The sequence below is a fragment of the Camelus ferus genome, chromosome 18 (genome assembly GCF_009834535.1).
Source record: "Camelus ferus isolate YT-003-E chromosome 18, BCGSAC_Cfer_1.0, whole genome shotgun sequence".
NCBI classification, from domain to species: Eukaryota; Metazoa; Chordata; class Mammalia; order Artiodactyla; family Camelidae; genus Camelus; species Camelus ferus.
The window spans coordinates 4,894,035-4,905,271 of NC_045713.1; the positions used below are offsets into that span (position 1 = coordinate 4,894,035).

At 53.6% G+C, this 11,237-nt stretch overlaps 1 protein-coding gene across 6 annotated transcripts; it reads left to right on the forward strand.

Moving 5' to 3' along the window:
* Window positions 1–38: 38 nt before the first annotated feature.
* On the forward strand, window positions 39–8,217 carry TRIM50 (tripartite motif containing 50). 6 transcript variants are annotated; one of them, XM_032459570.1, is made up of 8 exons: window positions 592–1,502; window positions 2,021–2,112; window positions 2,275–2,499; window positions 3,795–3,890; window positions 4,805–5,035; window positions 5,142–5,164; window positions 6,201–6,325; window positions 7,227–8,217. In XM_032459570.1, exons 2-8 carry the CDS (start codon window positions 2,101–2,103, stop codon window positions 7,814–7,816), a joined length of 1,302 nt encoding a protein of 433 aa, XP_032315461.1. In that variant the 5' UTR covers window positions 592–1,502; window positions 2,021–2,100; the 3' UTR covers window positions 7,817–8,217. The 6 variants fall into 6 exon arrangements, with proteins under 6 accessions (XP_032315458.1, XP_032315460.1, XP_032315461.1 ...); XM_032459567.1 differs by lacking the exon at window positions 592–1,502 and adding an exon at window positions 39–90 and having other exon boundaries at window positions 2,021–2,499; XM_032459569.1 differs by having other exon boundaries at window positions 591–1,502; window positions 2,021–2,499; window positions 5,145–5,164.
* Window positions 8,218–11,237: the final 3,020 nt, after the last annotated feature.

Genomic DNA, 11,237 nt, shown 5'->3' on the forward strand with positions numbered 1-11,237 from the left:
CTGCGCGGAACAGTATGAGGCGCGCGACGGGGCGCTTCGGAGCTCAACTCGGCAGGTGTCGCGGGCGCATGGAGTTTGACCCAGCATCTGGTGAGGGCGCGCAGAGCACGACGGGTGCTGGAGCAGGGGTGTATGGTGCACGTGACGAAGGCGTAAGGACCCGGTCACGCAGGTGGTGAGGACGGGCAGTGGGGCACGTGATGGGGTGGGTAGAGACATGGGTGCTTAGGCTGTGGGGGTCGTGGCTTGCAGGTCCAGAGCTCCTATTTCTTAACACTCTGGAGACCATCTCCCATCTCTTATCTTTTCCATTCAGTGACTTCCCACCACACCTCCTGATGTGCGTAGTGTGGTATGACTACAGTATTTATTAACTGTAAAACAAAACGTCATTGAACTTGTAAACCTTTGAAGTTCTTTTAATAAGAATGTTCATAATTTATTAATATTGAATAAAAGAAGTCGGATGCAAAATAATACATACTATTGAATTCTCTTTATTTAAAATTCAAAACCAGGCCACATTAATCTACAATGCTAGGAGTCAAGATAGTGGCTGCCCTTATTAGGGGTTCTAGCTGGGGGGCACATGAGGAAGCCTTCTGGGTGCTGGAAACATTCTGTATCTTTTTTTTTTTTTTTAATGCTTACCACTTTATTATAAAGAATGCAAGAGAGGAGGGTATAGCTCAGTGGTAGAGTGTGTGCTTAGCATGCACGAGGTCCTGGGTTCAATCCTCAGGACTTCCATTAAAAAAGAAAAAGCCCTCCTGATAAAGGATACAGATGAGCAGTCAGGTGAAGAGGTATACAGGGTGAAGTCTGGAAGGGTCCGGAGTTCAGAGGCTTCTTTCCCCGGGGAACTGGGGTGCACTACTGTCCCAGCACAGGGATGCATTCACCAACCCAGAAGCTTGTCTGCATCTTGACCTGGAGAGTGTGTGTATATATACATACATGTTGTATCTCAAGTGTATGGTTAAGATTTGTGCACTTTAAAGCAGTTATACATCAATTTAAAAATCTAGGTAAATAAAAATACCTTCAAAATTCTGAAGAGAGAGAGAGATTGAGGTTCAGAAAGAATTGTGTTAAAGCACAAGTCCGCTCCCGTCTGGGGTCTGTGAGGTAGGAGCAGGTTCCGGTCCCCTGTCTCCACCCCTCACCCGTGCCTGGCCCAGGCGAGCACCTGAGCACTGCAGTTATCGGAGCTGGCCAAGCAGAGGCTGCCTCCCCAGTCCCGTGATGTGGCCCAGCTTCCACCTGATTCTGAGCGACCTTGAGGACACCTGGGTGTTTCTGGGAAAGGGGAGGAGGAAAGGGGCAGAGATTAGTTGGTACAGCAGGTGTTCAGCTGCAGTCCCCAGGTCTGCTGTCCCATCCTGGGGAGAAGAGAAGGCTGAGCAGAGTGGGTCAGTGATGCAGGTGTGAGACCCCAGCGAATCCTGAGAAACTAGGTAGTCCATTGTGGGGGTTTCCCCTGGGCCCGCTGCCGACTTCCGGTGAGATGCTTCTCTTCCCTCAGCGCCAGTTTTCACAGGGGAGCTGGGTGGGAGCTTCGGAGATAGCCCTCCAAGGGCCAGACTCTCTGGAACAGTGTGTTCTAAGACCAAACTCTCTGCTTTAGAATGACCTGGGGGGCGTCTGTTGTAAATGTGGATTTCCGGGGCTCACTGGAGATGTGTGAAAGGGTGACTCAGGAATTCTATTGTAACTATGCTTCCAACAGCTGCTCTCCTGTTTGAGAACTGATCCAGAATGTGGGAAGGACCTTGGCTTGTTTTTGCTGTCTAGTTCTAGGTCAGGAGCTGGGCTGGAGTTTGCACTATTTGTGTTGCTCCAAGTGACCCCTCAGATGGCCCCTTTCATGTTTACCTCCAAATTCAAGTTAAAAGTGTAGAATCCTGTACCTCCAAGTGACCATCCTTTTCATTTAAGCCCTTTGTTTTAAAGATGGGAGAAGAGGCCCAAGGTAATCGCGGGTCAGGACTGGCATCCTTAAGAGCCTCTCATTTTTCAGGGGCGCTGGGGGCTGGAGGCGGAAGGAGTGGAGGGAGCAGGCTCCAGGGAGGCTGCCCTGGGTTCCAGCGGGTGCTGTGAATGGCGTGGCAGGTGAGCGTGCTGGAGCTGGAAGACCGCCTGCAGTGCCCCGTCTGCCTGGAGGTCTTCAAGGAGCCCCTGATGCTGCAGTGCGGCCACTCCTACTGCAAGCGCTGCCTGCTGTCCCTGTCCCGCCACCTGGACTCAGAGCTGCGCTGCCCCGTGTGCCGGCAGGAAGTGGACGGCAGCAGCTCCCCACCCAACGTCTCCCTGGCGCGGGTGATCGAAGCCCTGCAGCTCCCTGGAGACCCAGAGCCCCAGGTCTGCGCACACCACCGGAACCCGCTCAGCCTCTTCTGTGAGAAGGACCAGGAGCTCATCTGTGGCCTGTGCGGCCTGCTGGGCTCCCACCAGCATCATCGGGTCACACCTGTGTCCACTGTCTACAGCCGCATGAAGGTGGGCAGCAAGGCTGCTGGGGAGCGGAGAGCCAGGCCGCCCCTGGGGACTCCGAGCCCGGTCCTGCATTCCCAGCACCTCTGCCCTGGAGCAGAACTCACAGACTTTTAGCACACTTTTCGAGCAGCTGCCCAGGTGCAGGGATTACGGTGGAGGAAGGCAAATTGCAGTGCAATGAAGTGGAGTCCAGTTTTATTAGCAGAGAAGGAGCCATGTGGGAGCTTGTCATTTCTGGCTATAGGCTGGGGAGGTCTTGGGTCCCGGTTTTGGATGTGGGTTTTTGTGATCTCCAGGTTCCTCTCTGTGGTGCAACCAAATTAATTTTCTTTATCAGATCTCTTTCATGCAGTCCTGTTTTATCGATTGAGATCTTGAGATAGTTTATTTATTTGCATAGTTCTGTTCCCACTCACTGTGGCCAAGTTGATGAGAAAGAACCAGTCCCCTCTTTCTTTGCCTCAGGAGCATTTACCACTGGGATGCCCTTCCCAGGCTGCTATGAGATGCCAGAGAGCAGGGACTCTGTGTCCATGATTCTCCCGTTGCTTTGTTTTTATCTCAGCTCCCTCTCTGAAAGGCTTTTGCATCTGACTTCTGCTTGGGCACTACCTACACCAAGATTCTGTACCCTCCATGGGCACAAACCTGCAGGGCTCCCATCATGGTGCGGCCAGATGATGATCTTGGTGGTTCTGGTTGGACCCCTAAGGCCAGGTCACATGGGAGCCAGGGCAGCCCAGGAGAAGTGAGTTTACTTCAGCCTGGGAGGCCCTAAGTCGCCCAAGGCTTCTGGGGATGGATTGAGGTCTTTATAAGGAGTAGGGGGTCACCAGGTGTAACCTGGGCCACTGCATGTCCCATTGGCCTCAGTTGGGGCCAGCCTTTTTCGTGATGACTATTGGTCAGATGCCCACTAATTCTGGACCTGCTGGTGACCAAAAAGTTCACCTGGTGGCTACCCTCCAGGCAGCATTCCATGCAGGGAGTGTTGACTTCAGATTGGTAGCTGCCCCTATTGGATGGTGTGTGGTGACTTCCGGGTGGCTGTAACAACTTTCAGCAGCTCTGTCCACGTCATAGAGGGATAACGTAGAGGTTCTCTTCTGTCTGGGCAGTTCCTGCCATCAGTGTGGAATATTCTTGAATAGTCCTACCTATTTGAGGGTCAGGGGTATCTGGGGCTCTCCCTGGTTCCACAGGGAATGCTCCCAGGAAGGGCAAGGCCCAGGGCTGCCCCTAGAAGCTGAGAGGGAGAGGGGTTGGCGGCTCGTGGGGTCATGGTACATCGCTTGCAGGAGGAGCTGGCAGCCCTCATCTCCGACCTGAAGCAGGAGCAGAAGAAGGTGGATGAGCAGATCGCCAAACTGGTGAACAACAGGACCCGGATTGTTGTGAGTGCCCTCCCCTTCCATCCCTGTGCCCTTCCCGGGACCCGTTCCTGCAGATCCCACTTCTAATTTGTCCCTTACAGAAGTCCATGTCTTCCATATAAAGCCAGAATTCAAAGCATTCCAGGGCAGGGTGGGGAAAGTGCAAAGGCTCTTAGGGGAATTCTGCACAGTTGTCAGGACTGTCTCCAAGTTGGCTTATGTCCTCCATGTCCTTGGGAGTGAGATAACCCAGAACCCAGTCCTGGAGGCAAACAGCTCAGCAGTGGGCATGACCGCCCACTCCTGCCACCTGTATCTGCTTGCCCTTGACAGCTTGTGCGGTGCCCTGCTGGGACCTTGGAGCACAGGCATGGAAAGGCCTGAGCCCTCGGTGGCTGTCTCCTTTTCCTAGCTGAGGGGCGCATTGGGGCAGGGAGGGTGTGGAGTCTGGGCGCTGCAGGCTGTCGTGAAACAGGAGCAGGAGACCAGCAAGACCCATGTCCCTTGAAAGTCAACTCAGTTTATCTTCCTTGCCCTGGAGATGGGGGCAGCAGTACCCCGTCTAAGGGAGGCAGAACTCAGGGTCACACAGGGAATCCTGGTTATCTCACTGCAAAGCCTGCTCTCTGGGATCTTTCAGCCCGTTTCTCAGTTGCGGAACCCTGTGATAGCGCAAAATCTCTTGTTCGCACTTAGTGGTCAAAACAGGCAAAAGCAGGGCCGTTGTGTTTGAGCTGTGCCCCGCCTCTCGGCTGCCACTGCTGACCTCCCCCATGGCCACACCTGGGACCCCCAGGCAGCATGTGAGCACCCTGGCAGGAGTCAGCCTGGGAGTCGGGTACCAGGACCAGCACCATTGGGAAGGCTCAGCAAGGCCTAAGCGGCCAGGCTCTGGGGACACAGCTCCCGCTTTGACCAGCCCCCTCCTGTCCCAGAATGAATCTGACGTCTTCAGCTGGGTGATCCGCCGTGAGTTCCAGGAGCTGCACCACCTGGTGGATGAGGAGAAGGCCCGCTGCCTGGAGGGGGTGGAGGGCCACACGCGCGGCCTCGTGGCCTCCCTGGACATGCAGCTGGAGCAGGCCCGGGGTGCTCGGGAGCGGCTGGTCCAGGCTGAGGGTGTGCTGGAGCAGCTCGGTAACGAGAGTCACCACGAGTTCATCCGGGTGAGAGGACGAGGGAGTGTCCCCCACGCCCCAAGGGCCTCCCCCTTCCTAACGGCTTCCGTGTAGCCTCCTCCATGCCCTAACCCACCTCCTTCTTGTCTTCCAGAAGTACCACTCCATGGCCTCCAGGTAATCACCTCAGAAGGAGTCCTCAGCGAGGGTCTGGTGGCTGCGGGCCTGGGCATCTCACGTCCACTAGATCCTCCCTTCAGTTTTCATGGGGCCTTGGGAGCAGCTGCCCACCTCCAGCTCTGTACTGACCACAGGGAAAGTCACGTCCCTGCCTTCAGGGGTCGCCAAGCCTCATGGGAGGTGGTGGTGGTTACATCACCCTGTGTACCTAGAACAGTAGAAGTTTGCACAAGCTACAGAATTAACAAGGAGGAGGAGGTGATGAGGGGAGATGGGCAGAGTGCTCAGGTTGGGTGGGTGAGAGGGCAAAGGACAGGAGGTGGCAGGCAGGCAGAGTCATGTGAAAGGGTGAAGTGCGTTGAGCTTGCAGCGTTATGAGAAGTTCAGTGTTGCAGTTGTAACAGGGCAGAAGTGGAGAGGAGAGGGTGATGGTGGGTAACGGAACAGGCCACGGCTTATAGAAAGGTGTTGGATCCACTTTCCAGTCCCAACAAATGAACCACCCGTACTGAGCCTTCCTCAGCCCTGTTTATGAGCGTCTGCTTGTTTTCTCAAATTTCCCTTTGTCCTAAGGACTGTTTGGTCAGGAGCATTGGCTTAACTGAGTGGACAGGGGATCTGACTGGCTGAGTTTGGTTTCCACTCCAGCTGGAGCTGGGGGCCTGGGTCCCTGGATACAGAGAAGTGGTCCTCAAGTGGTGTGAATCAGAACCACCTGGAGGGCTCACTAAACCGCAGCTCACTGGGCCCCAGTAATCAGCTCTGATTCAGCAGGTCTTGGGTGGGACCCAAGAGAATTTGTATTTCTAAAAGCCCCCAGGTGATGCTGCTGGCCCCAGACCTGCACCTTGAGAGCTACTGATGTGGAGGGTTTGCCATCCAGGAGGAAGCCGGGCCTCTAAGAGGAGGGTGGCGGGGAGGACGTGGTGGGCATCTTGAGTGCACGGGCTTCTGAGCTGTGGGCTGGCGTCCGGGTGAAGGGCTGGGGTGCACGGTGAGCGGGTCTGCCATCCCTGTGCACCACTGCCCGCAGAGCAGAGCTCCAGCAGGCCCGGCCCTTGGAAGGTGCGTTCAGCCCCATCTCCTTCAAACCAGGCCTGCACCAGGCTGACATCAAGCTGACTGTGTGGAAAAGGCTCTTCCGAAAGGTTCTGCCAGGTGAGGCCCCTGACCCCCCCCCCCCCCCGCCAACTCAACCCATCATCCTTCCTGGGCGCTACGCTGTGTGAGGTGCAGGGTAACAGAAGGCAGGCCGGCCCGGCTAGAGCTGAGGGCGAGGGATAGGCTTCCCCCAGCAGTGTGGGCTCCAGCTCAGCTCCATCTCTTACTAACTGGTGACTGAATGAGTTGTGTAATTTCTGAGCCCACCCTGCTGGGTTGTATAGCTTCTAAACATCCGTGTGTAGTTCAGTGCCTAATAATGGTAGTTGTGGCTCTACCAAAAAATAACTCAGACATTTAATTAACTCCTGCATTACGAGCACAGAAGAAATCATCAATAGACTGATTTCATCCAACAAAGACAAAAACAGGGTTTATACAGGAGAAAAGGAGAAAGGGGAGGGAAAAACTACAGATAATCTCTGAGTTGTTTGCACATTTGGGGCGTAACTGATTAGCTGGCAGCGAGCAGAGAGGTCAGTTGGGATAGTTTGTCCTTGAGCAGGCTGCTAGGGGATCCAAGAAGGCAGCTACAGTTGTTACAGATTCTCCAGAAAACCTGGGGTGTGACGCTGTGGAGCACAGTGACAGGCGGTCTTCCAGGTCCTTCCATCAGCACCTTGGCCTTAGGCAGGCTGCCCGCACCGTTTCCCTTACCAGAATGCCTCAGCTCACAGCTGCCCCTTTTTTCCATTCTTCGGGTATCATTCACTCATTCAGCAAACACCCTTAGGGTTACCTGCTCCGGGCCCAGCCCCTTCTAGCCCGTGTAGGTACAGGGATGAGGCTAAGGCAGGTCCTCCCCGCAGGAGCTCAGGGCCTCCAGTCGGCCTCCCTTGGGGCAGAGTCTGCTGCCTCCTGTGTGGCTTGAAACTACATCTTCTCTGATCTTTCCCAGCCCCGGAGTCCCTCAAGCTGGACCCTGCCACGGCCCACCCGCTCCTGGAGCTCTCCAAGGGCAACACGGTGGTGCAGTGCGGGCTCCTGGCCCAGCGGCGCGCCAGCCAGCCTGAGCGCTTCGACTATAGTACGTGCGTCTTGGCCAGCAGGGGCTTCTCCTGCGGCCGCCACTACTGGGAGGTGGTGGTGGGCAGCAAGAGCGACTGGCGCCTGGGGGTCATCAAGGGCACGGCCAGTCGCAAGGGCAAGGTGAGCAAGTCCCCGGAGCACGGCGTGTGGCTCATCGGCTTGAAGGAGGGCCGGGGGTACGAAGCCTTTGGCTGTCCGCGGGTGCCCCTGCCCGTGGCCGGCCACCCCCATCGCATCGGCGTCTACTTGCACTATGAGCAGGGGGAGCTCACCTTCTTTGACGCCGACCGCCCTGATGACCTGCGGCCTCTCTACACATTCCAGGCCGACTTCCAGGGCAAGCTCTACCCCATCCTGGACACGTGTTGGCACGAAAGGGGCAGCAACTCCCTGCCCATGGTGCTGCCCCCGCCCAGCGGGCCTGGTCACCTCAGCCCCCCGCAGCCCACCAAGCTGTAGGGATGCCAGTGGGGCTGCTTTCCCAGCGGGCGCAGTGCCATGAGGGGTCCTGCTGGCCCTAGTGAGCAGAGGTGATGTCTTCATTGTTAGGGGAGGTCTTCATGCCTGGGGGTCCCTAGAAACACTTAAATGATAGGGACAAAAGGACCACGGTCCTATCTGCATTGGCCAGGGGCGTGTGTATCAACCTCTTTTCAGGCTATTAACCTGCTTATTAACTAGCAGAGCCAGGCCTTGGTGTCCATCGGTCAACCTGGGCTTCCCTCGGCCCCTCCTAACCATGATCTCTGCTTCCTCTTTCCCCTGAGGGTGGCAACACCCCCTCACATAATTTTCCCCATCACTGTGACCTTTAAATAACTTCAAGGATAATAAATTTGATACTGTTTCTCCCTTTTCAAGTGATTTGCAGTTATGAACTGCTGTATATATACACTGCTTGATGCTCGGGTCTTTAAAAGCAGCTCCAGCCTCTGGTGGGGGCCACATCTCGCTTCCACCCCCTGCCCATCAGTTTGTGGTCAGTCATGTCAACCACTCTGTCAGAGACTGCTGTCGACTTCCCTTTCTGTTAGAGGAGGTGGAAATGACACTCCTTCAGAGCAGAGGCGAGTCGGGGCCAGACGGGGTGTGTGGTTGATCCCTGAAAGCTGCTGGGCACATAGGAGTGGGCCCAGAGCCATGTCTGTTCATGGTGAGCCTGCCCTTGGCCACGGCTGACAGTGGCCTCCTTAGACCAAGGCTGGGACAGCTGAATTCTCTCCCAAGAATCTGAAAGTCAGAGGAGAGAAAGTGGTTGGGGCTGAGTCATCTGAGGCTTGGTGCCCTGAGGTCTGTGGAGCTGCCTGAGAGCCTTCTGTGGGGAATGACTCTGCATGAATCCACGTCGGCCAGACAGACAAAGGCTTGCCCCATGGCCTATGAGCCATCCTCCAGGAACAGGAGAGGAGGGAGGGTTGTGAGGTGCCACCTTGGGGCCATCTTTACCGACCTCCTCATCCCCATGGGAGACTCATAGGACATTGCCTTCTGGGCTCTGATGAACCCTGAGGCTTTCTGCCCCACCTCCCTCCCAGTAGGGCTGCAGCCTGTAAAACAACTTAGCTGTGTCTGGAACTGGCTCCTCAGCAATGGGATATCCCATCCCACAATTCAAGTTTCAGCCAAGAGCCCTCTGATTTCCACACCAACGTTTTTGGCGTGTGAAACGAGGACCACGTGGAGCTGCCACCTTTGGCTAATCTGCCTTCTGCCATCTATGTAGGTAACAAACTGAATCAAAAGCTGCTTGTTATCTCTTGACCAGCTGAATCTGTTGGGCATTGGCCTTGGTTGCTGTGTGCTTGACAACTTCCAGATCCAGTTTTTGGTTATGCAGCTCTTCCTTCAGTTCCATGACTCCATGCCCGCTCTCCACCTTCTCCACCTTGCTGTGTCCGGGGAGGCTGGCCCCATTGAAATACAAACTCCTTTGGCTTCCTGTTGGATTCAGTGGAGGGGAGGGACTGGCAGGAGATCCCAAGGCAGGAGAGGGAGTTCGAGATACTGATTTTCCTGGTTTTCTGCCTGCTGGGCAATGGGTTGGCAGCTTCCCTCTGCAAAAGACTCCTGGCAGGTGGCCCTCTCCTTCTGTTACTCTTCCTTTGTTCCTTTACGCCTAGTGGTAAACAGCACTGTTGCCAGCCCTGACTGTTGCACCATTTCCCATAGGTTCCCTTAACTCTGATCTTTCTTTTTTTTTTTTTAATGGAAGTACTGGGGACTGAACCCAGGACCTCATGCATGCTAAGCATGTGCTCTACCACTGAGCTATTTCCCCTCTCCAGCACCATTCTTTTACAAGTAGTCCCTTCTTTAAACTCTCAACTCCTCTCTTGTGTGCACCTTTCTGTCTCCAGCCAGATCCTGACAGAATCAGTGGCATACTTGTGCACCCATTTAATAAGTGCCCTCTTTTGTAGGCTAACCAGAGTTAGTGTTTGTGCTTTCATCCAAAAGATCTTAACTGATACACATCCAATATGCAGAAGGCAGAGGAAAGGGCAGTTAATTCTTCATGTGGAGTTGGCATTTCAGCTGAAAGAAGTGGAGGACAGGCAGAGGAGAAGAGCCTTCAGGGATCTAGGTCCACAAAGGAATGGGGCAGCTGGAGCTGGTCTCAGAGATGAGGCAGGGGCGGGGCTGGTCTGGGGTGGGGGGTCATCGATGCTACTTTAGTGTATGTTAACTTTGTTCTGTTAATGACAGTGTGCGAGTGGGTGAGTCTGCCTGGGGAGAAAATACCAGACTGATGGAAAGGAGTTGAGAAGATGGAACACCAGAACCTAAGGGAACAGCTTAGATATGGTTGCCAAGGAAACTTAGAAATGATCAGAGAGATGGGAGGGCATGCTAGCAGAGGAGGTCATTGAAGCCAAAGTTTTTCAAGAAGACAAGTTCAGCAGTGCCATGAACCCCAGATTCAGCAGGAAAGGACTGAGGAGTATTTGGAGATTCTTCATAGTTTTAGAGGGAGCCATCTCAGTGCAGTGGGGTGAAGACAGGCTGCAGGAAGTTAAATAACAGCATGTGATGGAAGAAGTAAAGGCAAGAATTGCTGGTTCTCCCTTTAAAAAGTTTGATAGTGAAGGGAAAAAGAGAACTGGGTCATGAGTTTGAAAATGGGATTAAGAGAAGTCATTTTAGGACAGAGGCAGTGCTGTCCAGTAGAAGTATTTGAGCATAACGTAGGTTTAAGTTTTCTAAGGGTGACATTTTAAAAATAAAAAGATACAGGTCACCTAGCACTAACATCTTGGTTTCTTTATACCATTCTACAATAAAAGGAATGAAAGCTTCTTGGGGAAATGGCTGGTTCTAGGGCTCAAGCAGGAAATACACAAGATGGGCTTTGAGAATCTTCTAGTGCCAGAAAGCAAAGAAATGCTCAAAAACAAACATGAAAAAAACAAACAGAAACCCAAAACCCTGGAGTAAAGGAGGCCTGTGAAAGGGATATAGGAGCCAACTGAAAGCACTTCCAGTGGCCAAAACAGGAACAGTTTGAGCAACAAAATATTTTGGATTACAACCCAAAGTATAAAATAAACATCCATGAGTCCATACTGATATAAATGATTGAATAACTAAATGGGGAAGAAGAAATAAATCTGTGCAAAGGAATTCCAAATAACTTATGTAGCTGCTCTGCCCTCAAGGCAGTGCTGTTAGCAGTACAGAGAATATACAGGTTGGAATATTCTAGTCCATGGGGGTCTGTCTACTTGAATAGTTGAGATACACATGTAGTGGGTTTTTTCTTTTTTCTTTCTCTTTCCCTCCCATCAACCCATCATGCATCAGTAACCACATGGGTTCTGGGGACACAGACACCACCCAATTCCTGTCCTCTCGAGGGTCAGGCTGGGGAAACGTTACTATA

Excerpts from the sequence above, each read along its gene's own strand:
- TRIM50 (XM_032459567.1), top strand. The coding sequence starts at position 2,101 with ATGGCGTGGCAGGTGAGCGTGCTGGAGCTGGAAGACCGCCTGCAGTGC. Across the intron at positions 2,500-3,794 it reads CTGTCTACAGCCGCATGAAG|GAGGAGCTGGCAGCCCTCAT; the intron begins GTGGGCAGCAAG and ends CATCGCTTGCAG. Across the intron at positions 5,165-6,200 it reads TACCACTCCATGGCCTCCAG|AGCAGAGCTCCAGCAGGCCC; the intron begins GTAATCACCTCA and ends CACTGCCCGCAG.